The sequence below is a fragment of the Oncorhynchus masou genome, chromosome 12, assembly GCF_036934945.1.
Source record: "Oncorhynchus masou masou isolate Uvic2021 chromosome 12, UVic_Omas_1.1, whole genome shotgun sequence".
In the NCBI taxonomy this organism is placed as follows: domain Eukaryota; kingdom Metazoa; phylum Chordata; class Actinopteri; order Salmoniformes; family Salmonidae; genus Oncorhynchus; species Oncorhynchus masou.
The window spans coordinates 80,592,299-80,620,266 of NC_088223.1; the positions used below are offsets into that span (position 1 = coordinate 80,592,299).

At 41.1% G+C, this 27,968-nt stretch overlaps 1 protein-coding gene across 1 annotated transcript; it reads left to right on the forward strand.

Annotated features, from left to right (window-relative positions):
- The first annotated feature begins 14 nt into the window (after window positions 1–14).
- Window positions 15–26,855, forward strand: LOC135550917 (oocyte zinc finger protein XlCOF6.1-like). Its single transcript, XM_064982146.1, has 2 exons — window positions 15–285; window positions 25,552–26,855. The coding sequence occupies exons 1-2, from the start codon at window positions 93–95 to the stop codon at window positions 26,361–26,363; spliced, it is 1,005 nt and encodes a 334-aa protein (XP_064838218.1). The 5' UTR covers window positions 15–92; the 3' UTR covers window positions 26,364–26,855.
- The last annotated feature ends 1,113 nt before the right edge of the window (window positions 26,856–27,968 follow it).

The window sequence follows — 27,968 nt, forward strand, 5'->3', positions numbered from 1 at the left end:
GTACATTTTGTCTGAGTGTTTTTTTTTTTCTCCATACGGAGCCAGTCTACGAGCAAGAAGTGGTCAAGTCTTTTACATTAGGTCTTGCAAAAATGTCCAAACTACAGTTGTTGAATGGGTTTCTTACCAAGCGACTAACCACGGTTGCTGTGGAGATATACGTAGAAGTAGAAAAAACGATAACAGAATACCAGGACGAAATTTCCAGTTCAAAGGAGGAGATCAAGCGTTTACGACGGCTGCTTGATTTGGTTTTCAATCCGGAGATAAAATTACATCGATCAGGTTTGTAGCAACTACTGTGTCGAGTCATGGTTGATCCTAATAGCCAAAATTACCGTTTATCGTGCTATGGTTGCAGCCATGGGGAGAAAGTGGGATTGGGAATAACGGTTTCCCAAACATTGTCCCTGTAAACCGAGGTAAAGACAGTTTCAGGTTGGATATTCGACGGATATTCGCCTGTAGTTTTCCTTACGTCCACCAACAGCAGTTAGGGACCATCAACATAGTGTCAAAACAAATTTGTCAAATTTCAATAGCTCTTTAACCATTACTCCTAACTGGTTGTAGCTGACCCGATGGCACAGGCACACATTGCACACCCTTTAGTTTTTCCATTTTCATCTCACATGATTTTACATTAATTTTTAAAATGTAAAACTTAAATAGCTCCTTGGTAATGTGACCTAGTGACTTCAAACACGTTTCAGAATGTCCACTCAGTGGCCCTACACATTGCACACCCTTTAGTTTGTCTATTGATGCTTAAAGATAGTGAGGGAGATATAAGTCTCCAGCTTCAGTGATTTTTGCAATTCGTTCCAGTCATTGGCAGCAGAGAAATGGAAGGAAAGGCAGCCAAAGGAGGAATTGGCTTGGGGGGGTGACCAGTGAAATGATACCTGCTGGAGCGCGTGCTACGGGTGGGTGCTTCTATGGTGACCAGTGAGCTGAGATAAGGCGGGGCTTTATCTAGCAAGGACTTAGATGACCTGGAACCAGTGGGTTTGGCGTGACGAATATGAAGCGAGGGCCAGCCAACAAGAGCATACAGGTCGCAGTGGTGGGTAGTATATGGGGCTTTGGTGACAACTGATGGCACTGTGGTAGACTGCATCCAATTTGCTGAGTAGAGTGTTGGAGGCTATTTTGTAAATGACATCGCCGAAGTCAAGGATCGGTAGGATAGTCAGTTTTACGAGGGTATGTTTGGCAGCATGGTATGTTTGGCAGCATGAGTGAAAGATGCTTTGTTGCAAATCGGAAGCCGATTCTCGATTGAATTTTGGATTGGAGATGCTTAATATGAGTCTGGAAGGAGAGTTTACAGTCTAACCAGACACCTAGGTATTTGTAGTTGTCCACATATTCTAAGTCAGAACCATCCAGAGTAGTGATGCTAGGCGGGTGGGCAGATGCGGGCAGCGATCGGTTGAAGAGCATGCATTTAGTTTTACTTGCATTTAAGAGCAGTTGGATGTCACGGAAGGAGAGTTGTATGGCATTGAAGCTCGTCGGGAGAGTAGTTAACACAGTGTTCAAAGAAGGGCTAGATGTATACAGAATGGTGTGGTCTGCTTAGAGGTGGATCAGAGAATCACCAGCCGCAAGAGCGACGTCATTGATGTATACAGAGAAAAGAGTCGGCCCGAGAATTGAACCCTGTGGCACCCCCATAGAGACTGGCAGAGGTCCGGACAACAGGCCCTCCCATTTGACACACTGAGCTTATTTAAGATGGTGAGGAAAGCACTTTTAAAGAACAACCAGGCATCCTCTACTGGCGGAATGAGGTCAATATCTTTCCAGGATACCCGGGCCAGGTCGATTAGAAAGGCCTGCTCGCAGGAGTGTTTTAGGAAGCGTTTGACTGTGATGAGGGGTGGTCGTTTGACTGCGGACCCATTACTGACGCAGGCAATGAGGCAGTGATCGAGGACAGGTTGGTTAGGATGATATCTATGAGGGTGGCCGAGTTTACAGATTTGGGGTTGTACCTGATAGGTTCCTTGATCATTTGTGAGATTGAGGGCATCTAACTTAGATTGTAGGATGGCCAGGGTGTTAAGCAGATCCCAGTTTGGGTCACCAAACAGTGCAACCTCTGAAGATAAATGGGGGGCAATTAATTCACATATGGTGTCCAGGGCGCAGCTGGGGGCTGAGGGAGGGGGTATGTAACAAGCGGCAACAGTGAGAGACTTTTTCCTGGAAAGGTGTATTTTTAAAAGTAGAAGCTCAAGCTGTTTGGGCACAGACCTGGATAGCATGACTGAACTCTGCAGGCTGCCTCTGCAGTAGATTGCAACTCCACCCCCTTTGGCAGTTCTGTCTTGGTGGAAAATATATACACATACATAGGGGCATTTTTTAGCTATTATTTTACCACTCAGAATCCAGAATGGAAATGACAATGAGGCCAGCATAGGATGTAATACACCCTTGAAACAATCTACTTTTTGATCTTCTTGACTTCTTATCTGGTAAAATGCTACTATGTGTCAAGAAAAGAGCCCCAATTAGGGGTTAGTGTACTCCAGTAAAAAAAGGTCTGGTTTAGATTAAAAACTGTGTCCCCGTTCGTAGGGGCATGAGAGACTAGTCAGTGGTAGAATTGAGTTGGCACTTTATTGGCCCAAACACCCATAGACTCACAAGGTTGAGTTTACTCATGGACAGTAATTAGTAATATATATATATTTTTGCATTGATGCATTGTCTTCTAACTGTCCAAGAATAGGATCCAAAGTGTTAGGAAATATTTGTTCCCATAAATACAAAGGAGGATGTCTCTCCTCATACCTCTGGCACTTTAGTCAGACTGCCAGACTGTGCACCGCAGAGCCAATCAGGAGAGGACACATACAGGTCAACGGTGCCAATTGAAAGTCAAGGGGTGTGTCTGTGCCTTTTGGATTACTCTCTCTTTACAGGGAACCCCTGTAGTTCAAGCCTGCTCTGTGCATGTCTGAAAGTGTAAGAGCCTGCAGGCAAGAGTTTTTCACAGTATGTCATAAAGTATTACACTTATGAATGTATGTAAAATGCTAATATGTATTATATCCAGTACAATGGAATAACTAAGACCTGAATTGAATTGCAGCGTGTTCCGATTCCTCCTTCTCTTTCTGTCCAGCAGGGTCAACCAAAAACACTTGGCTGATGGTTCATGCAGATACTGGGGAAGCAATATAGAAATGTATTGACCCCTTAAATGATTTTAATATTAAATGACCTATATCACAACCCTCATACCTCTTCACAAAAATGTACCTAAATCAATTTTGGAAAAAGGATTTTACTCACAAAAGACGTAGGAATTTATTTTCCCAGCTAGAGATAGTAGGCAATGCATCATATAACTATTTTCATCAGAAAAGCATACCCTCAAATGCAATATTGCATTCTGTAAGTTGTCTGCAGGTGTCTTGTTGTGAATACACTCAAATATCAAGTTATTTTCAGGTTATGTAAACTGCGTTCTAATACTCAACATAGAAGGATTTGTCTTAATGTACAGTATATGAAAGTGATGCTATGAAAGGATTCTTTCATGTTATCAAGCTCACTGTGACCTTCAAATCACTGCCTATTACTGTGATTAAAAATAGCATATGAAACACTGTTTTTCATGAGGCCTACCTGTGCACCTTCCTTTAAGCACTTCTGTTTGAACACCTCTTCTGTCCTTGATCCATACCACATACAGCCATTTGCAGAATTTTTCAGTGTCCATGTGAAATATAGTTATCGCGAGGATGGAACATTTTGTTGACTTAGTTATTATTCTTTTGTAATACCCATGTAAAATGAAGGCCTGCAAAGCTTACATATTTAATTCTAATAGCAATGATATGAAAGGAGACACACATCAGAGCGTGCGATATGAAGGTATAGTCAGTGGACATTCTGAACCTTGTTTGAGGTCAGTATGTCACATGACCAAGGAGTTATTGAAATTCTACATTTTGATAAATACACACCACAGATGAAAATGGACAAACTAAAGGGTGTGCAATGTGTAGGCCCACTGAGTGGACATTCTGCACCTTGTTTGAAGTCACACATGACCAAGGAGCTATTGAAACTTTAAATGTAAAAAAAATCTTGTGAGATGAAAATTGACAAGCTAAAGGGTGTGTAATATAGAAGGGTAGTCAGTGGACATTCTGAACCTTGTTTGAAGTCAGTCAGAAATTTGAATGTAAAAAAAAAAGTTTGTACTTTGTTTACGCTCCCTAACTACAGTGCCTTGCGAAAGTATTCGGCCCCCTTGAACTTTGCGACCTTTTGCCACATTTCAGGCTTCAAACATAAAGATATAAAACTGTATTTTTTTGTGAAGAATCAAAAACAAGTGGGACACAATCATGAAGTGGAACGACATTTATTGGATATTTCAAACTTTTTTAACAAATCAAAAACTGAAAAATTGGGCGTGCAAAATTATTCAGCCCCTTTACTTTCAGTGCAGCAAACTCTCTCCAGAAGTTCAGTGAGGATCTCTGAATGATCCAATGTTGACCTAAATGACTAATGATGATAAATACAATCCACCTGTGTGTGATCAAGTCTCCGTATAAATGCACCTGCACTGTGATAGTCTCAGAGGTCCGTTAAAAGCTCAGAGAGCATCATGAAGAACAAGGAACACACCAGGCAGGTCCGAGATACAGTTGTGAAGAAGTTTTAAAGCCGGATTTGGATACAAAAAAAAATTCCCAAGCTTTAAACATCCCAAGGAGCACTGTGCAAGCGATAATATTGAAATGGAAGGAGTATCAGACCACTGCAAATCTACTAAGACCTGGCCGTCCCTCTAAACTTTCAGCTCATACAAGGAGAAGACTGATCAGAGATGCAGCCAAGTGGCCCATGATCACTCTGGATGAACTGCAGAGATCTACAGCTGAAAGCCATTTCTTAAAGATATCCATAAAAAGTGTTGTTTAAAGTTAGCCACAAGCCACCTGGGAGACACACCAAACATGTGGAAGAAGGTGCTCTGGTCAGATGAAACCAAAATTGAACTTTTTGGCAACAATGTAAAACGTTATGTTTGGCGTAAAAGCAACACAGCTCATCACCCTTACCACATCATCCCCACTGTCAAACATGGTGGTGGCAGCATCATGGTTTGGGCCTGCTTTTCTTCAGCAGGGACAGGGAAGATGGTTAAAATTGATGGGAAGATGGATGTAGCCAAATACAGGACCATTCTGGAAGAAAACCTGATGGAGTCTGCAAAAGACCTGAGACTGGGACGGAGATTTGTCTTCCAACAAGACAATGATCCAAAACATAAAGCAAAATCTACAATGGAATGGTTCAAAAATAAACATATCCAGGTGTTAGAATGGCCAAGTCAAAGTCCAGACCTGAATCCAATCGAGAATCTGTGGAAAGAACTGAAAACTGCTGTTCACAAATGCTCTCCATCCAACCTCACTGAGCTCGAGCTGTTTTGCAAGGAGGAATGGGAAAAAATTTCAGTCTCTCGATGTGCAAAACTGATAGACATACCCCAAGCGACTTACAGCTGTAATTGCAGCAAAAGTTGGCGCTACAAAATATTAACTTAAGGGGGCTGAATAATTTTGCACACCCAATTTTTCAGTTTTTGATTTGTTAAAAAAGTTTGAAATATCCAATAAATTTCGTTCCACTTCATGATTGTGTCCCACTTGTTGTTCATTCTTCACAAAGAAATACAGTTTTATATCTTTATGTTTGAAGCCTGAAATGTGGCAAAAGGTCGCAAAGTTCAAGGGGGCCGAATACTTTCGCAAGGCACTGTATTTAAACTTGGAATACAAAATGCAGCTCACATTTCCACAGCTTTATTAGCTTTGGAAAGCAAATGAATGTCCAAATCGTGAAACACCTGTGCAATGTTGTGCGTAATTTTTCCAACATCATGAGACTTATTTGGAATCTGTCGCTCAAGTGAATCTGTGGGAATCTGTGGCTCAAAGCGCAAATATCCATCGAATATCCAATTTGAAACTGTCTTTACCTCGGTTCCCTGTAAATACCATTCTTTCCTTCAGAAAATCGCTCATCTGACACCGTAATTTAAGATTGATGAAAACAATGTTTTCACCTATATCCACTCATTTACAGATTACCTCATGTAAGGGAGGATTTTATTAAGCTAGCACAATAAATTGACAAGACTTATTTTCAACCAAAACATGTACTGGATTGTGCGAGACAGTCTTGCATTTTATCAACAAATTCAAACGCAACTAATTTAGATTTTTTTGTTGTTTTCAGTCAGATATTTCGTCGCTTGCAGTCACATTGTGTTTATGAAAATACATTTCTAATGATGTGTTAGCATAAAGCCCCACTGGTGATCAATGTTTTCTCGAAACTGGGTGCGCAGTTCCGCTGGGACTGCAGCACAGAAGAAATATCAACCTGTACAGAGAAGCACGAGATTGAATTGAACTCCCCCTTAGTTAATACCGTTTCCTTTTACTGTGGGAGTTGTGATCGAATTAACAATATTTGACACTTTCAATGCAACATACCGAAACAACTATAATGATATTCAATAGGCTACATCTGTTGGTAAAGAAATGAAGAGGGAGTTTGCCAAAAGGGCTCTCAGACCATGAGAAACAAGATTATCTGGTCTGATAAAACCAAGATTGAACTCTTTGGCCTGAATGTCAAGCATCACGTCTGGAGGAAACCTGGCACCATCCCTACAGTGAAGCATGGTGGTGGCAGCATCATGCTGTGGGGATGTTTTTCTGCGGCAGGGACTGGGAGACTAGTCAGGATCGAGGGAAAGATGAACGGAGCAAAGTCCTTGATGAAATCTGTTTGAGATCGGCCCAATCTGAGAAGATTCATCTTCCAACAGGACAAGCACACAGCCAAGACACCACCTAATCTCGAGTGGCCAAGCCAGAGCCTGGATTTGAACCTGAACAAACATCTCTGGAGAGACCTAAAAACAGCTGTGCAGCAATTCTCCCCATCCAATCTGACAGAGCTTGAGAGGCTCTGCAGAGAACAATGGGAGAAACTCACGAAGTACAGGTGTGCCAAGCTTGTAGTGTCATACTCAAGAAGACAAGGGCTGTAATCGCTGCCAAATGTGCTTAAACAAAGTACTGAGTAAAGGGTCTGAATACTTATGTAAATGTGATATTTCTGTTTTATATTGTTAATACATTTGCAAACATTTCTAAAAAACTGTTTTTGCTTTGTCATTATGGGGTATTGTGTGTATATTGAGGGGGGGGGCAATTTCATCAATTTTAGAATAAGGCATTAACGTAACAAAATGTGGAAGAAGTCAAGGGGTCTGAATACTTTCCAAATGTGCTATACATTTTTTTTTTTTTTTTTACAAGATCTCATTTACAACTGCGACCTGGCCAAGATTAAGCAAAGCAGTGCGACAAAAAGCAACAAGAGTTACACATGGGAGAAACAAATATACAGTCAATAACACAATAGAAAAATCTATATACAGTGTATGCAAATGGAGTAAGGAGGTTAGGCAATAAATACGCTAATAGTAGCGAAGTAATTACAATTTAGCGAGTGATTGATGTGCAAGTAGAAATACTGGTGTGCAAAAAAAGTTCGTTCCAGTCATTGGCAGCAGAGAAATGGTAGGAAAGGCGGTCAAATTCGATGTTGGCTTTGGGGATGACCAGTGAGATATGCCTGCTGGAGCGCGTGCTACGGGTGGGTGTTGTTATGGTGAGCAGTGAGCTAAGGCAGAGCTTTACCTGGCAAAAACTTATAGATGACCTGGAGCCAGTGGGTCTGGTGATGAATATGTCGCGAGGACCAGCCGACGAGATCATACAGGTCGCAGTGGTGGGTGGTACAGTGGGGCAAAAAAGTATTTAGTCAGCCACCAATTGTGCAAGTTCTCCCACTTAAAAAGATGAGAGGCCTGTACTTTTCATAGGTACACTTCAACTATGACAGACAATTAGAAAAAAAAATCCAGAAAATCACATTGTAGGATTTTTTATGAATTTATTTGCAAATTATGGTGGAAAATAGGTATTTGGTCAATAACAAAAGTTTCTCTCAATACTTTGTTATATACCCTGTGTTGGCAATGACAGGGGTCAAACGTTTTCTGTAAGTCTTCACAAGGTTTTCACACACTGTTGCTGGTATTTTGGCCCATTCCTCCATGCAGATCTCCTCTAGAGCAGTGATGTTTTGGGGCTGTTGCTGGGCAACACGGACTTTCAACTCCCTCCAAAGATTTTCTATGGGGTTGCGATCTGGAGAAAGGCTAGAGGCGCGTGACCAGAAAGCATTCTTCAGTTTGTTTTCTTCCTGTATTGAACATAGATCATCCCGTCTTCAATTTTATCAATTAGTTACGTTAAGAATTACCTAAAGTTGTATTTCATAAGTAGTTTTGAAATGTTTTGGCAAAGTTTACAGGTAACTTTTGAGATATTTTGTAGTCACGTTGAGTAAGTTGGAACCGGTGTATTTCTGGATCAAACGTGCCAAATAAATTAATGGGACATATTGGAGTGCCATCAAATGAAGCTCGTCAAAGGTAAGGCATGAATTTTATATTTTTATATCTGCGTTTTGTGTCGCACCTGCAGTGTTGAAATATGGTTTCTCTCTTTGTTTACGGAGGTGCTATCCTCAGATAATAGCGTCGTTTGCTTTTGCCGAAAAGACCTTTTTGAAATCTGACATGTTGGCTGGATTCACAACAAGTGTAGCTTTAATTTGCTATCTTGCATGTGTGATTTAATGAAATTCTGATTTTTAGAGTTATTTATTTGAATTTGGTGCTCTGCATTTCCCCTGCCTTTTGGCAAGGTGGGAGCATCCCACATATCTCAGAGAGGTTAAGAAGCAGTGCGGCTTGGTTGGGTTGTGTTTCGGAGGACGCATGGCTTTCGACCTTCGTCTCTCCCGAGCCCATATGGGAGTTGTAGCGATGAGACGAGATAGTAACTACTAACAATTGGATACCACGAAAAGGGGGTCACAAAAAAAAAAAAAGAAGAAGAATGGTGTCATCTGCATAGAGGTGGATCAAGGAATCACCTGCAGCAAGAGTGGTGACATTGATATACTCAGAGAAAAGAGTCGGCCCGAGAATTGAACTTTGCGGCACCCCCATTGATACTGCCAGAGGTCCGTACATCATGCCCTCCGATTTGACACACTGAACTCTGAGAAGTAGTTGGTGAACCAGGCGAGTCAGTCATTTGAGAAACCAAGGCTGCTGAATCTGCCGATAAGAATACAGTGATTGACAGAGTCGAAAGCCTTGACCAGGTTGACGAATATGGCTGCGCAGTATTATCTTTTATCGATGGCGGTTATGATATCGTTTAGTACCTTTTGCGTGGCTAATGTGCCCCCGTGACCACCTCGGAAACTGGATTGCACAGCGGAGAAGGTACAGTGGGATTCGAGATGGTCAGTGATCTGTTTGTTAACTTGGCTTTCGAAAGACTGTAGAAAGGCAGTGCAGGATGGATATAGGTCTGTAACAGTTTGGGTCCAGAGTGTCATCCCCTTTTGAAGAGGGGGATGACCGCGGCAGCTTTCCAATCTTTAGCAATCTCAGACGATACAAAAGAGAGGTTGTACATACTGGTAATAAGGGTTGCAACAGTGGCGGCGGATAATTTTAGAGAGGGTCCAGATTGTCTAGCCCAGCTGATTTGTACCGGTCCAGGTTTTGCAGCTTTTTCAGATAGTAGAAAGAACTGCTATCTGGATTTGGGAGAAGGAGAAGCTGGGGAGGCTTGGGCATGTAGCTGCGGGTGGTGCGGAGCTGTTGGCCGGGATTGGGGTAGCACGGCCAGCCATAGAGAGATGCTTATTGAAATTCTTGATTATTGTGTATTTATCGGTGGTGACAGTGTTTCCTAGCCTCAGTGCAGTGGGCAGCTGAGAGGAGGTGCTCTTATTCTACATGGACTTTCCACTGTCCCTGAACTTTTTAGAGTTAGAGCTACAGGATGCAAATTTCTGTTTGAAAAAGCTAGCCTTTGCTTTCCTAACTGACTGTGTGTATTGGTTCCTGACGTCCCTGAAAAGTTGCATATCGCAGGAACTAGTCAATGCTAGTGCAGTACGCCACAGGATGTTTTTGTGCTGGTCGGGGACAGTCAAGTCTGGATTGAACCAAGGGCTATAGCTGTTCTTAGTTATACATTTTTTGAAAGGGGCATGCTTATTTAAGATGGTGAGGAAAGCACTTTTAAAGAATAACCAGGCATCCTCTACTGACGGGATGAGGTCAATATCCTTCCAGGATACCCGAGCCAGGTCGATAAGAAAGACCTGCTCGCAGAATTGTTTTAGGGAGCGTTTGACGGTGATGAGGGGTGGTCGTTTGACCATGGTCCCATAACGGATGCAGGCAATGACGCAGTGATCGCTGAGATCCTGATTGAAAACAGCAGAGGTGTATTTGGATGGCAATTTGGTCAGGATAATATCTATGAGGGTGCCCATGTTTACAGATTTAGGGTTGTACCTGGTAGGTTCCTTGATAATTTGTGAGCGATTGAGGGCATCTAGCTTAGATTGTAGGACAGCCGGGGTGTTAAGCATATCCCAGTTTAGGTCACCTAACAGAACAAACTCTGAAGATAGATGGGGGGCAATCAATTCACATATGGTGTCCAGGGCACAGCTGGGGGCTCTATAATAGGTGGCAACAGTGAGACTTGTTTTTTGAGAGATACATTTTTTTAATTAGAAGCTCGAACTGTTTGGGCATAGACCTGGAAAGTATGACAGAACTTTGCAGACTATCTCTGCAGTAGATTGGAACTTCTCCTCCTTTGGCAGTTCTATCTTGACAGAAAATGTTGTAGTTGGGTAGGGAAATCTCCAAATTTTTGGTGGCCTTCCTAAGCCAGGATTCAGACACGGCAAGGACATCAGGGTTGGCGGAGTGTACTATAGCAGTGAGTAAAACAAACTTAGGGAGGTGCTTCTGATGTTAACATGCATGAAACCAAGGCTTTTACGCTTACGGTGGTCAACAAATGAGAGTGCCTGGGGACACACTGGGCCTGGGTTAACCCCCACATCACCCGAGGAACAGAGGAGGAGTAGGATGTTGGGGGCAAAGAATAAAAGGAGCAGATTTCTGGGCGTTGTAGAGTAGATTCAGGGCATAATGTACAGACGTGTATGGTAGGGCGTGGGTGCAGTGGAGGTAAACCTAGGCATTGAGTGACGATGAGAGAGGTTTTGTCTCTAGAGGCGCCATTTAAGCCAGGTGAAAGGTTGAGACTGAGTTTGCATCTCTCACATGGATAGGCAGACCATTCCATAAAAATGGAGCTCTATGGGAGAAAGCCCTGCCTCCCAGCTGTTTGCTTAAAAATTCTAGGGACAGTAAGGAGGCCTGTGTCTTGTGACCGTAGCGTACATGTAGGTAAGTACGGCAGAACCAAATCGGAAAGATGGGTAGGAGCAAACCCATGTAATGCTTTGTAGGTTAGCAGTAAAACCTTGAAATCAGACCTAGCCTTAACAGGAAGCCAGTGTAGAGAGGCTAGCACTGGAGTAAAATGATCAAATGTTTGGTTCTAATCAAGATTCTAACAGCCGTGTTTAGCTCTAACTAAAGTTTATTTAGTGCTTTATCTGGGTAGCCAAAAATTATAGCATTGCAGTTGTCTAACTTTGAAGTTACACAAGTGTGGATCCATTTTTCTGCATAGTTTTTGGGCAGAAAGTTTCTTATTTTTTGCAGTGTAACGTAGATGGGAGGGAGGGGGGAAGCTCTCCTTGATACGTCAAAAGAGGATCAGGGTCCGGAGTAACCCAGAGGTCCTTCAGTTTTATTTGACACGACTGTACAACCTTCAAGATGAATTGTCAGATTCAACCGAAGATCTTTGTTTCTTGAGACCGAGATCAAGCATTTCTGTTTTGTCTGATTTTAAAAGTAGAAGGTTTGCAGCCATCCACTGCCTTATGTCAAAAACACAGGCTTCCAGGGAGGGCAATTTTGGGGCTTCACCATATTTCATCGAAATCTACAGCTGTGTGTCGTCCGCATAGCAGTGAAAGCTAACATTATGTTTCCGAATGACATCACCAAGAGGTAAAATTATATTGTGAAAACAATAGTGGTCCTTAAACGGGGCCTTGAGGAACACCAATATTTACAGTTGATTTGTCAAAGGACAAACCATCTACAGAGACAAACTGATATTTTTCCGACACATAAGATCTCAACCAGGCCAGAACTTGTCCGTGTAAACCAATTTGGGTTTCCAATCTCTTCAAAAGAATGTGGTAATCGATGGTATCAAAAGCAGCACTAAGGTCTAGGAGCATGAGGACCGATGCAGAGCCTCGGTCTGATGCCATTAATAGGTAATTTACCACCTTCACAAGTGCAGTCTCAGTGCTATGATGGGGTTTAAAACTAGACTGAAGTGTTTTGTATACACTGTTTGTCTTCAGGAAGGCAGTGAGTTGCTGTGCAACAGCTTTTTCTAAAAATAAATTGAGAGGAGATTTGATTATAGGCCGATAGCTTTTTATTTTCTGGGTCAAGGTTTGGCTTTTTCAAGAGAGGCTTTATTACTGCCACTTTTAGTGAGGTTGGTACACCTCCGGTGGATAGAGAGCCGTTTATTATGTTCAACATAGGAGGGCCAAGCACAGGAATCAGCTCTGTCAGTAGTTTAGTTGGAATACGGTCCAGAATGCAGCTTGAAGGTTTAGAGGCCATGATTATTTTCATCAATGTGTCGAGCTATGGTATTAAAACACTTGAGTGTCTCCCTTGATCCTAGGTCCTGGCAGTGTTGTGCAGACTCAGGACAACTGAGGTTAGGTGGAATACATAAGATTTAAAGATGAGTCCATAATTGGACTTCATGAATTTATCACTGCTGAAGTGAAAGCCATCCTTTCTTGGGGAATGCTTCTTGTTAGTTAGGTTTGCGACAGTATCATTTTTGGGAGATTGTTCTTATTTTCCCCAATTAAGTTGGAAAAATAGGATGATCGAGCAGCAGTGAGGGCTCTTTGATACTGCACGATAGAGGTCCACCGATTATGATATTTTTCATCGCCGATACCGATTATTGGAGGACGAAAAAAAGCCGATACCGATTAATCGGCCAATTGTTTTTATTTATTTGTAATAATGACAATTACAACAATACTGAATTAACACTTATTTTAACTTAATATAATACATCAATAAAAATGAATTTAGTCTCATAAATAATGAAACATGTTCAATTTGGTTTAAATAATGCAAAAACAACGTGTTGGAGAAGTAAAGGTGCAATATGTGCCATGTAAAAAGCTAACCTTTAAGTTCCTTGCTCAGAACATGAGAACATATGAAAGTTGGTGGTTCCTTTTAACATGAGGCTTCAATATTCCAAGGGTTTTAGGTTGTAGTTAATATAGTATTTATCGGACTATTTCTCTCTATACCATTTGTATTTCATATACCTTTGACTATTGGATGCTCTTATAGGCACTTTAGTATTGCCAGTGTAACAGTATAGCTGCCGTCCCTCTCCTTGTCCCTACCTGGGCTCGAACCAGGAACACATCGACAGCCACCCTCGAAGCATCGTTACCCATCGCTCCACAAAAGCCGCGGCCCTTGCAGAGCAAGGGGAACAACTACTCCAAGTCTCAGAGCGAGTGACGATGTGAAACGCTAACTAGCTAGCCATTTAACATCGGTTACACCAGCCTAATCTCGGGAGTTGATAGGCTTGAAGTCATAAACAGCGCCATGCTTGAAGCATTGTGAAGAGCTGCTGGCAAAACACACAAAAGTGCTGTTTGAATGAATGCTTATGAACCTGCTGCTGCTCAGTCAGACTGCTCTATCAAATCATAGATTTAATTTTAACATAATAAACACACAGGTCATTTAATATGGTCAAATCCAGAAACTATCATTTAAAACATTTATTCTTTCAGTGAAATACGGAACCATTCCGTATTTTATCTAACGGGTGGAATCCCTGAGTCTAAATATGCCTGTTACATTGTACAACCTTCAATGTTATGTCATAATTACGTAAAACTCTGGCAAATTAGTTCGCAATGAGCCAGGCTGACCAAACGGTTGCATATACCCTGACTCTACGTCCAATGAACGCAAGAGCAGTGACACAATTTCACCTGGTTAATATTGCCTGCTAACCTGGATTTCTTTTAGCTAAATATGCAGGTTTAAAAATATATACTTCTGTGTATTGATTTTAAGAAAGGCATTGATGTTTATGGTTAGGTACTGTCGTGCAGCGATTGTGCTTTTTTTGCAAATGAGCACCGCATCGATTATATGCAACGCAGAACACGCTAGATAAACTATTAATATCATCAACCATGTGTAGTTAACTAGTGATTTATGATTGATTGATTTGTTTTTTATAAGATAAGTTTAATGCTAGCTAGCAACTTACCTTGGCTTCTTACTGCATTCGCGTAACAGGCAGGCTCCTCGTGGAGTGCAATGTAGTTAGAGCGTTGAACTAGTTAATTGTAAGGTTGCAAGATTGAATGCCCGAGCTGACAAGGTAAAAATCTGTCATTCTGCACTTGAACAAGGCAGTTAACCCACTGTTCCTAGGCCGTCATTGAAAATAAGAACGTGTTCTTAACTGACTTGCCTAGTTAAATAAAGGTGTAAAAAAAAATAATAATCAGATTGTTAGGAAAACTTGAAATCGGCCCTAATTAATCGGCCATTCCGATTAATCGGTCAACCTTTACTGCACAGTCTTTCCAAGCTTGTCAGAAGGCTTCCAGTTTTGTGAAGCTCCATTTCCGTTACAATTTTCTGGTAGCTTGCTTCAGAGCTCGGGTATTTTCTGTATACCAGGGACCTAGTTTCTTATGACAAATGTTTTTTGTTTTTAGGGGTGCGACTGCAAGGTTAAATTGAGTTCCTCAGTTAGGTGGTTAACTGATTTTTGTACTCTGACGTCCTTGGGTAGGTGGAGGGAGTCTGGATGGGCATTTAGGAATCTTTGGGTTATCCGAGAATTTATAGCACTGCTTTTGATCCTTGGTTTGGGTCTGAGCAGATTATTTGTTGCGAATGTAAACGTAATAAAATGGTGGTCCTATAGTCCAGGATTATGAGGAAAAACATTAAGTTCCACAACATTTATTCCAAGTATGACTGTGGCAGTGAGTGGGTCTCTGTTGGAGTGGGTCTGTGGACTTTTCCATGTGACTATTGAAGTCCCCAAAAATTTCAATATTATCTGCCATGACTACAAGGTCCAATAGGAATTCAGGGAACTCAGTGAGGAACGCTGTATATGACCCAGGAGGCCTGTAAACAGTAGCTATAAAAAATGATTGAGTAGACTGCATAGATTTCATGACTAGAAGCTCAAGAGATGAAAATGCAGTCTTTTTTCTTTCTTGTTGTACATAGAACATTTCAATCATAAATGTTAGCAACACCTCTGCCTTTGCGGGATGCACTGGGGATATGGTCACTAGTGTAACCAGGAGGCGAGGCCTCATTTAACACAGTAAATTCATCAGGCTTAAGCCATGTTTCAGTCAGGCCAATCACATCAAGATTATGATCAGTGATTAGTTAATTGACTATAACTGCCTTGGATGTGAGGGATATAACATTAAGTAGCCCTATTTTGAGATGTGAGATGACAGGAATGGAGATTGTCTTTATTCCAATGAGATTGCTAAGGCGAATATGTGTTTAGTTTTGCCAAACCTAGATCGATGCACAGACATGGTCTCAATGGGGATAGCTGAGCTGACTACACTGACTGTGCTAGTGACTCCAATAAGCTGGCAGTCTGGCTATCTCATTGTGGAGCTTGGGGAGTTAGAACCCTGTCTGAGTTTGTAGATAAGATGAGCACCACTCCAGCCAGGATGGAGTCTGTCACTCCTCAGCAGGCCAGGCTTGGTCCTGTTTGTGGGTGAGTCCCAGAAAGAGGGCCAATTATCTACAAGTTCTATTTTTTGGGAGGAGCAGAAAACAGTTTTCAACCAGCGATTGAGTTGAGAGACTCTGCTGTAGAGCTCATTACTTCCCCTAAAATTAAATCCACATGTTGCACCGAATGAGGAGTTCCTTTGCCATTTTAGCTCCCAGACATCTTTGCAGGAACTACCATCACATATCATGGTTACAATTCTGTAGCTTGGAATAAGGCTGCTTCGAAACGTATTTGAGCAGGGGCTTGCCGATTCTCTCCTAGTCGTAATGAACATAGGTCAACAGGTGTACCTGGCTGAACTACGAGTCAAATGGTTATGAAAACGTACCTCAACACAGGGGTGTATTCATTCGTCGAAGACATTTGTGAAACGTTTTGCAACAGAAACTGTTACAATGAAAACAACAGTTTCTATTGGACAAATTCCTTTAGGTCCGTTCTCGTCATTCTGTTTGCTTCTGCTTCCTTCCGTTTGGTTTCTAGAGTAAAAGTTATTTTGCAACAGACAAAATATATTGCGATGGACTACGACTAATGAATACACCCCAGGCAACGGTAAATCTCTAAGATTGAAATACTGCTTGTTTTGAATTAAACTGTCCTTTTCGTCCTCAAGCTAGGTAGCCAATGCTAAAACAGTTACGTCAGTTAGGCTACTCAACCCTAAAAAGCAGTTTAATTAAAAAGTAGCATTATTTAAATAATGCTTTTTATTGATAACTGGTACAGCGACACCTTTCATCCCTTTTTATACCTGTTTGACTCATAGTTCATCGAGGTGCACGTGTTGACCTTTTGTTTGTTATTAGTAGGAGAGAATCCCTTCTAGTTATAATGTTATCTCTAACCTGGGGTGTGTTCAGTTTTAAAAAACTGTTTGTACTGAACAACATGTTTTCTCACAATGGTGTGCACCGTTCTTCAATATTCTTCAAGTGATGTTTGGTGGATGAAGTGCTGAGCGATTTAGTGCTTTTTATTTTAGGTCCTCTACCCCTTCTAATGCGACTATCCCCGATGCCTCTCCCTCTTTTTTTCCCCTGCCTCGCTACAAAGTTTTAGTAAGCGATCCATTTTGTTGCTTTTCTGACAGTCTACTTGGCTGCTAGCTGTTTGTAATGTTTTGTCTGCTGAGAGAGATGTCCTTACATAAACGCTTGGTATGCTTTCGCTGAAAAGCTTTTCTGAAATCTGACACGCCAGGTGGATTAACAACATGCTACGCTGTGTTTTGCTATATTGCACTTGTGATTTCATGAAAATTAAATATTTTTAGTAATTTGAATTTGGCACTCTGCAATTTAGTGGATGTTGACGAAAATGATCCCACTAACGGGATGGGTGCATCAAGAAGTTATTAAGAGTGTGCCCCTAATCTCAGCTCGTTACCTGTATAAAAGACACCTGGGAGCCAGAAATCTTTCTGATTGAGAAGGGGTCAAATACTTATTACTTGTTAAATTGATTTGCATTTTAACATGTGCTTTTCTGGATTTTTTTGTTATTCTGTCTCTCACTATTCAAATAAACCTACCATTAAAATTGTAGACAGATCATTTCTTTGTCAGTAGGCAACCACTCCACAAATGTCTTGTTAACAAACTATAGTTTTGGCAAATCGGTTAGGACATCTACTGTGTGCATGACACAAGTAATTTTTCCAACAATTGTTTTCCAGACAGATTATTTCACGTATTATTCACTGTATCACAATTCCAGTGGGTCAGAAGTTTACATACACTAAGCTGACTATGTCTTTAAACAGCTTGGAAAATTCCAGACAATTATGTCATAGCTTTGGAAGCTTCTGATAGGCTAATTGACATCATTTGAGTCAATTGGAGGTGTATCTGTGGATGTATTTCAAGGCCTACCTTCAAACTCAGTGCCTCTTTGCTTGACATAATGGGAAAATCAAAAGAAATCAGCTAAGATCCCAGAAAAAAATGGTAGACCTCCACAAGTCTGGTTCATTCTTAGGAGCAATTTCCAAATGCCTGAAGTTACCACTTTCAGCTGGACAAACAATTGTACGCAAGTATAAACACCATGATACCATCATACCGCTCAGGAAAGAGACGGGTTCTGTCTCCTAGAGATGAACTTACTTTGGTGCGAAAAGTGCAAATCAATCGCTCAGTTCCACCAGCTCTGTCAGGAGGAATGGGCCAAAATTCTTGTGTGGAAGGCTACCTGAAACGTTTGACCCAAGTGAAACAATTGAAAGGCAATGCTAGCAAATACTAATTGAGTGTATGTAAACTCCTGACCCACTGGGAATGTGATGAAATAAATAAAATCTGAAATAAATAATTCTCTACTATTATTCTGACATTTCACATTCTTAAAATAAAGTGGTGATCCTAACTCACCTAAAACAGGGAATTTCTTCTAGGGATTAAATGTCAGGAATTGTGAAAAACTGAGTTTAAATGTATTTACCTATGGTGTATGTAAACTTCTGACTTCAACTGCACCTTTCGAAGCAACAGCTGTTCTTTATATCCCCTCACATCACGTATTCTTCTCTCTTCTGTAGCTGGCGTTAAAGAAACACATATTGGACAAGTAGATGCGCAATGGATTATGGCCATTGTTGTTCATTACCACTTTTTTTGCCCAAACCTGTAGTGCTCCATAATGTCAATGTGGAATTATGTTTTTGGATATGTTTACAAATTAATTAAAAAAAGAATAACTGAAATGTCTTGAGTCATTAAGAATTCAACCCCTTTGTTATGGCAAGCCGCGCTGTGTAAAGAAGCAGTGCGGCTTGGTTGGGTTGTGTATCGGAGGACACATGACTTTCAACCTTCGTCTCTCCCAAGCCCGTACGGGAGTTGTAGCGATGAGACTATTGTAGCTACTAAACAATTGGACACCATGAAATTGGGGAGAAAAAGGGGTAAAATAAAAATAAGTTTAACATGATTTTTGAATGACCTCATACAGTTGTCTGTAAGGTCCCCTAGTCGAGCAGTGAATTTCAAACACGGATTCAGGGAGTTTTTCTAATGCCTCGCAAAGAAGAATATCCCTTTGAGCATGGTGAAGTCATTAATTACACTTTGGCTGTTGTACCAAATACACCCAGTCACCACAAAGATACAGGTGTCCTCACCAGACATCACCGGCAACAGCATCGCCTATGGGCACAAACCCACTGTCGCTGGACCAGACAGGACTGTCAAAAAATGCTCTTCACTGACAAGTCACGGTTATAGGGAAGACATCCTCCTCACTCATGTGGTATCCTTCCTGCAGGCTCATCCTGGCATGACCCTCCACCAGTGCCACCAGCCATACTGCTTGTTCTGTGTGTGATTTCCTGCAAGACAGGAATGTCAGTGTTCTGCCATGGCCAGTGAAGAGCCCGGATCTCAATCCCATTGGGCAAGTCTGGGATCTGTTGGATCGAGGGACGAGGGCCATTCCCCACCAGAAATCTCTGGGACTTGCATGTGCCTTGGTGGAAGAGTGGGTAACATCTCACAGAAATAACTGGCAAATCTGGTGCAGTCTATGAGGAGGAGACGCACTGCCGTACTTTATCTGGTGTGGCCACAAGCTGCATTCTGACTGTTACTTTTGATTTTGACCCCCCCCTCCCCCCCTTTGTTCAGGGACACATTATTTCATTTCTGTTAGTCATTTCTGTCTGTCTCGCTCGCTCGCTCTGTCTCTGTCTCTCTGTGTGTATCTGTATCATTAGGCTGTATGTATTGATCATTCGAATGAACTGATCAGCACAGCAATTGATTACACAGGACCATGTTTGCTAAACAAGTGTTTCTGAGTATGTCAATATTACACAGGTAAGCTAAACAGAAATCAGGAAGAGTGACTTTCCATCATGCCATAATCATTTATTATGTTGAACACCTACTGACCTGAAAATGTTTTATGATATATATTTTTGTCAATGACATGTATTGCTAATATAATGGTTTAAGGAAATACCGGCAGGCACCACATTACTACAGTGCAAAGCTGCTTGCTCAATCAAGCATGATGGTCTTTTAAGTATAAAAGCGCAGCTTGCTTTCATAGAAAGAAAGAAAAAAGCTTGGAATGGGTTGTGTGTGTGCGAAGAATCCAATACTTTAACTTGTATGCAGTACAAATCACATTTATTATGCGAGCACCTCCTCTGAGTATGAATTAAGCTATTTGAGAAGGTTTAAATCCTAAGCAACCTGCATACACATTGTTTGAAGTACAATAGGCCAACAGCTACTGTAGTAGGTCAAAGCAGGGTGTTGGGAAAAACTTGGTAGAGCATGAATGGAGTAGGCATTGTGGTGCTCATGTGAATTTTCTTTCTTTAGACAAATGCGTACTTCACACTTAAAACGTAGAATTTTGTTTTAGAGTAATATATTATTAATTTTGTTTTAGAGTAATATATTATTACAAGTTATTTCTCACTCGCCTGTCAAAATAAACACAACTTTCTAACTAGCGCCCAGCTGTTGTTGCATGCTAACCACTGTGAACGAGCTCTGGTGGTTAAGGTTATATCCCCTATTAATTTGTACATGGTGGTGACCCCAGCACCCCCCAAACCTTTCCACCGCTGCTGATAAAAATACTAGGGGATTTTGGTAAGTATGACATCGATTTTGACAGACGTTGCATCCCTTCCACCCATGACCCTGCTTTGGCTGGCTAGTTAGCTTAGCTAGATGGAAATTGTAGGTAATATAGCAAGCTAGTCATTGCAGCTAACTAATTATAAGCTATAACTTTGTGTGTGTGTGCATCTAGGAACATAACATGATAACGGCAGTTTTTTTTTCTAATGCCATGACTTATGCTGACCAAACCCGCCACATGGCAAAATACATTTACACATACGTAGCCAGGCGCTAAAATATAACTTGGTTCGACACAGAACAAAAATAAAATGCTGCAATGCAAGGAACAATTTCAATGATTTTACTGAGTTACAGTTCATATAAGAAAATCAGTCAATTTAAATAAATTCATTAAGCCCTAATCTATGGATTTCACATGACTGGGAATAAACATATGCATCTGTTGGTCACAGATACCTTAAAAAGGAGGTAGGGTTATGGATCAGAAAACCAGTCAGTATCTGGTGTGACCACCACTTCACTCATGACTTCTCTTGGTAAAGGAGAAACATCCCTGTTAGTGAGCATAAATACATTTGTGCACAAAATTTGAGAACATTTTTCCCATGCGTATGGAACATTTCTGGGATCTTTTATTCCAGCTCATGAAACATGGGCCTGACACTGTTTCTTTTAAATTTTCATTCAGTATATTTTAGACGCTTGCCGTGCTGAATATCCCACCTCTCCCACCTACTTATAGATTTTTAAGAGCATATACAAGAGGTTTACCGATTATGATTTTTCAATGCCGATACCGATTAATAGGCCAAATGTTGTTTTTGTAAAATAAATGTATGTGTATATATATTTTTTTAATCAAAAAAGTTGCATGCTTCTTACGGAGCCACTCCTTAGTTGCCCTGGCTAGGTGTTTCGGACCCAGCCATGACCCATCTTCAATGCTCTTACTGAGGGAAGGAGGTTGTTGGCCAAGATCCCGCTATACATGGCCCCATCCATCCTCCCCTCAATTTCGGTGCAGTCGTCCTGTCCCCTTTGCAGAAAAGCATCCCCAATGAATGATGTTTCCACCTCCATGCTTCACAGTTGGGATGGTGTTCTTGGGGTTGTACTCATCCTTCTTCTTCCTCCAAACACGGCGAGTGGAGTTTAGACCAAAAAGCCCTATTTTTGTATCATCGGACCATATGACCTTCTCCCATTCCTCCTCTGGATCATCCAAATGGTCATTAGCAAACTTCAAATGGGCCTGGACATGCGTTGGCTTGAGCAGGGGGACCTTGCATGCGCTGCAGGATTTTAATCCATGACGGCGTAGTGTGTTACTAATGGTTTTCTTTGAGACTGTGGTCCCAGCCTTCTTCAGGTCATTGACCAGGTCCTGCTGTGTAGTTCTGGGCTGATCCCTCACCTTCCTCATGATCATTGATGTCCCACGAGGTAAGATCTTGCCTGGAGCCCCAGACCGAGGGTGATTGACCGTCATCTTGAACTTCTTCCATTTTCTAATAATTGCACCAATAGTTGTTGCCTTCTCACCAAGCTGCTTGCCTATTGTCCTGTAGCCCATCCCAGCCTTGTGCAGGTCTACAATTTAACCCCTGATGTCCTTATACAGCTCTCTGGTCTTGGCCATTGTGGAGAGGTTGGAGTCTGTTTGAGTGTGTGGACAGTTGTCTTTTACATAGGTAATGAGTTCAAACAGGTGCAGGTAATGAGTGGAGAACAGGAGGGCTTCTTAGAGAAAAACTAACAGGTCTGTGAGAGCCGGAATTCTTACTGGTTGGTAGGTGATCAAATACTTATGTCATGCAATAAAATGCAAATTAATTACTTAAAAATCATACAATGTGATTTTCTGGATTTTTGTTTTAGATTCCGTCTCTCACAGTTGAAGTTAAACTATGATAACAATTCCAGACCTCTACATGCTTTGTAAGTAGGACAACATGCAAAATCGGCAGTGTATCAAATACTTGTTCTCCCCACTGTATATTAAAATATATATATATATTTATTTATTTGTAATAAGGACAATTACAACAATACTGAAGAAACACTTATTATAACTTAATATAATATATCAATAAAATAAATTTAGTCTCAAATAAATAATGAAACATGTTCAATTTGGTTTAAATAATGCAAAAACAGGAGAAGAGAAGAAAGTAAAAGTGCAATGTGTGCCATGTAAAAAAGCTAACGTTTAATCTTGATACTACCCATCCCGGGTCCGTGAGCGTAATCATCATCTGACACTAATTAGCGTAACGCAACACACATAAATATTACTAGAAAATATTCAGATTCCATTTCTTATTTTATCTAACGGGTGGCATCCCTAAGTCTAAATATTGCTGTTACGTTGCACAACCTTCAATGTTATATCATAATTATGTACAATTCTGGCAAATTAATTACGGTCTTTGTTAGGAAGAAATTATCTTCACACAGTTCGTAACAAGCCAGGCGGCCCAAACTGCTGCATATACCCTGACTCTGCTTGCACGGAACGCAAGAGAAGTGACACAATTTCTCTAGTTAAAAGAAATTCATGTTAGCAGGCAATATTAACTAAATATGCAGGTTTTTAAAATATATACTTGTGTATTGATTTTAAGAAAGGAATTGATGTTTATGGTTAGGTACACATTGGTGCAACGACATGCGGTTGTTAAATCACCCGTTTGGCGAAGTATGCTATGATTCAATGATAAATTAACAGGCATTGCATCGATTATATGCAACGCAGGACAATCTAGATAAACTAGTAATATCATCAACCATGTGTAGTTAACTAGTGATTATGTTAAGATTGATTGTTTTTTATAAGAGACGTTTAATGTTAGCTAGCACCTTAACTTGGCTCCTTGCTACACTCGCATAACAGGTAGTCAGCCTGCCATGCAGTCTCCTTGTGGAGTGCAATATCAAATCAAATGTATTTGTCACACACTTGGTTAGCAGATGTTAATGCGAGTGTAGCGAAATGCTTGTGCTTCTAGTTCCGACCATGCAGTTATATCTAACAAGTAATATACCCTAACAATTTCACAACAACTACCTTATACACACTAAAGGTTGACCGATTAATCGGAATGGCCGATTTAATTAGGGCCGATTTCAAGTTTTCAAAACAATCGGAAATCTGTATTTTTGGGTGCCTTTATTTAACTAGGCAAGTCCGTTAAGAACACATTCTTATTTTCAATGGCGGCCTAGGAACAGTGGAGTAACTGGCTTGTTCAGGGGCAGAACGACAGATTTTCACCTTGTCAGGTCGGGGGATTCAATCTTGCAACCTTATAGTTAACTAGTCCAACGCTATAACCACCTGCCTCTCGTTGCACTCCATGAGGAGACTGCATGTTACGCGAATGTAGTAAGCCACGTGCTAGCTAGCATTAAACTTATCTTATAAAAAACAATCAATCAATCATAATCACTAGTTAACTACACATGGTTGATGATATTGCTAGTTTATCTAGCGTGTCCTGCGTTGCATATAATCGATGCAACACTGGGGGATGATTTAACAAAAGCGCAAAATTTGCAAAAAAAGCACAAACACCAATGCCTTTCTTAAAATCAATACACAAAAGTATATATTTTTAAACCTGCATATTTAGCTAAAATAAATCCAGGTTAACAGGCAATATTAACCAGGTGAAATTGTCACTTCTCTTGCACGCAGAGTCAGGGTATATGCAACAGTTTGGGCAGCCTGGCTCATTGCCAAATAATTTGCCAGAATTTTATGTAATTTTGACATAACATTCAATAGCGGGGTGAACAGGCAGTGGCTCGGGTGGTTGTTGTCCTTGATGAACTTTTTGGCTTTCCTGTGAAATCGGGTGGTGTAGGTGTCCTAGAGGTCAGGTAGTTTTCACCCAGTGATGCGTTGTGCAGACCTCACTACCCTCTGGAGAGCCTTACGGTTATGGGTGGAGCAGCTGCCGTACCAGGCGGAGCAGCTGCCGTACCAGGCGGTGATACAGCCCGACAGTATGCTCTCGATTGTGCATCTGTAAAAGTTTGTCCAAAAATGCTGATTACCGATTGTTATGAAAACTTGATATTGCCCCTAATTAATCGGCCATTCCGATTAATCGGTCGACCTCTAGCAAATACTCATGTGGGTGATTTAAAAGATGAACAAGGTCCACACTCCAGTCCAATTGGTGGCTGTAATGCACTTTAAAGTTTGTTGCCAACTGCCATAAAACATTTGAAGAAATTATTCAAAGAAAACTAACAAGGTTTAGCTTTTTAACAGTGGATAAATTGTTGGAGTACACACAATTTTTACTAGTATCCAGCAAAAATCAAACAAACAACAAAGCTAGCTAAATGTTCTTGAATGGTTTTTCATGTTTGTTTTCAACCTGTCCCCAAATTAATGTAGTTGGTTCACAGTTGGTTTTGATATTTTGATGGGGATAGACAAAATCAACACTCGCACGATGGCGCAGACAGACGCACGTGCGGAGCCTGGTTTGGTCAGCATATTAGTCATTTTGTCAACATTTGGACACTGAAAGTACCATTTAGCTAGCCATCAGCATGCCGCAGACTAGGCTAGCAACAGCTGGCCCATGGCATTTTCCAGAAAGAGCATTGGGTTGTGGATTTTGTAATTGATTTGAGCGCCAACAGAGTTTCAAATCTTTTTTTAAGAGTTTTTTTTCCAAGCTTATTACAGTAAAGCAATAAAAAGTGGTGTTCACAATGTTTAACGTATTACCGTTATTTAAATTGTAGGCCTTAGTCGTTTTGAGTGTAGAATGATGGAAGATCAGACAACAGAGGCTTCAAGGTTCTCTGGGAGAATCCGATAAAAAGGCATGCGGTCAGACTGCTCCCAACTCAAAGCAACCATGCATCTATCCAGTATAAATGGACTTTAAGTGTACCAACTAACCATGTAAGACAATGGTTAAGGAATTAATAGTTTTTGAAAGATTCTTCTTTCCTATCCTTTTCTCCAGACCTCCATCAGCTCTGTCTCCCAGAAGAGGTCCCCCTTGAACAGCAGCAGTGGAGCCCCAGTCTGAAGCAGGAGAATCCAGAGCCCACACAAGTTAAAGAAGAACATGAGGAACTCTGGACCAGTCAGGGGGGAGAGCAGCTTAAAGAGCTAGAGTCTGATACCAAAGAATTCATATTTACTCCTGCTTCTGTCGAAAATCAGGGCCCACCTCAGCCCTCACATCTTTTCCAAATTCAAATTGTGGAGTCTCCTACCAGTACAACTAAAGAGATCAAGATGAAACCAAGTCACATTGGTGAAAACCCTTGTCTTGTTTGTGGCAAATGTTTCAACTGTAAATCTGCTTTGGAAAGGCATATGAGGGCCCATACTGGGGAGAAACCTTATTGCTGCAGTGAATGTGGCAAATGCTTTAGTCAGATCGGACATCTGACAGTGCATATGAGGGGACACACAGGGGAGAAACCGTTTAGGTGTAATATTTGTGGCAAGCTGTTTTATTGGGAATCTGATCTGAAAAGGCATAAGAGGACCCATACTGGGGAGAAACCTTATGGCTGCAATGAATGTGGCAAATGCTTCCGTCAGATAGGACATCTGACAGTGCATATGAGGCGACACTCAGGGGAGAAACCACACAAGTGTCCTCTGTGCAGAAAATGTTTTACCACAGCATTTCAATTAAGATTACATACAGCAAGTCATACAGGGGAGAAACGGTATTGCTGTCAATATTGTGGTAAATGCTTCAACCAGAAAATAAGTCTGACTAAACATTTGAGTGCACACACAGGGGAGAAATTAAAGTAGTGCAAGGAATGTGGCAAATCCTTCAGGAAGAAGGGAACTCTGAGCAACCATATGAGGCATCACACACCGGAGCAAATAATGCAGCAACTTTTTCAACCTGAGTGGAAAACTGACAATTTGATTATTCACACTGGAGAGAACAAATACAGTGGGTATAAAAAAGTATTCACTCCTTTTGACTTTTTCAGATTGTGTTATGTGGGGTTGAAATGCTGGCCTGCCTCTCTAACACCTAGGTTACCTGCCGTTCCATTGTTTACGTTGGTTCTTGGTTTCTGTTTCTTTTATGGTATGCACGCTGTACAGTAAGCTCACCACTTTGCTGTAATCAGATAACTGTGGACATTATTTCATTAAGGAAATAAATACATATTTCCTTTATTCTCTCTGACGGTGTCAAATGACCATGCTGAAATATATTCAAGCTGTGAAAGTGTAAGGACATTTTCTGAGTGATTTATAATCAATAAATGTACCATATTAAACATTGAATAAGGAATACATTTTTTGTGAAAGATTATTTTCCTATCCTCTGCAGACCTCAAGTGGGTCTCTCTCCCAGTCTCTGCAGAGGATGTTCCCCCTTAGCATCAGCACTGTGAGCAGGAATGAAGCAGGACTCAGACCCCACACAGATTAAAGAGGAACACGAAGATTTCTGGACCAATGAGGCGGGCAGAAGAGCAGCTGGAAGGGCTGAAGTCTCATACCAAAGAGTTCATATTCACTCCTGCCTGTGTGAAAAGTAAATGTGATCAGGAGGATCGAAACCTCAGCCCTCAGATATTAACCAAATCCAAATTGGTTAATATATTTATCCCACCAACACAACTGAAGAGTTTAACAGACCCAGATGGAGACTGCAATGGTGTTTCAGAATGTAGCAGTGTGTGTGAAATGACTTGTCTGAAATCTGGATAGTCACATTTGTGACCCTCCTCGTGTGGTAAATGTTTCAAATTGAACTCTTATTGCAAGTCCTACAAGGGCCCATACTGGGGAGAAACCTTACTGATGCAGTGAATGTGGCAAATGTTTCAGTCACAACTCGCAAAATATGAGGGAACACACAAGTGAACAACAGTTCAGTGTTCATGTTTGAGGCAAACGTTTCGATTGGGAATCTGATCTGAAAAGGCGTATGAAGGGACACACGGGAGAGACCATACAGATGCTTTTTGTGTAGAAAATACTTAATCAAGGCATCCCAATTAAAAATCCCAAGATCATTCACTCGCAGGAGAAAACAATGTGTGTGTGTGTGTGTTCTGGTAACAATCAAGAGACTAGGGAAAAACTATCAGTGCAAGGAATTTGGTAAATCCTTCAGGCAGAAGAGTAGCCTGATATGGCATATGAGGAATCGCACAGGAGCAGTTAATGCTGCAAGAACTACAACCTGCGTGGAAAACTGACATTTTATGATTCACATAGAGGTTGCGAGGTGGATGTATTTACAGATGTCCTCAAACATAACCGGCATCCAACTGTCTTAGTGTTCTGGGACAGACAATGTGTACATTGTAAAACAAATGTATGTTTAAAAGTTTAACATCCTTCTTGGAAAATTTTGGGGGCCATTTTGTTTGTATATATATATATATA

Coding starts and splice junctions, on each gene's coding strand:
- LOC135550917 (XM_064982146.1), top strand. CDS start 93: ATGTCCAAACTACAGTTGTTGAATGGGTTTCTTACCAAGCGACTAACC. Junction 286..25,551: donor GATAAAATTACATCGATCAG/GTTTGTAGCAAC, acceptor CCTTTTCTCCAG/ACCTCCATCAGCTCTGTCTC.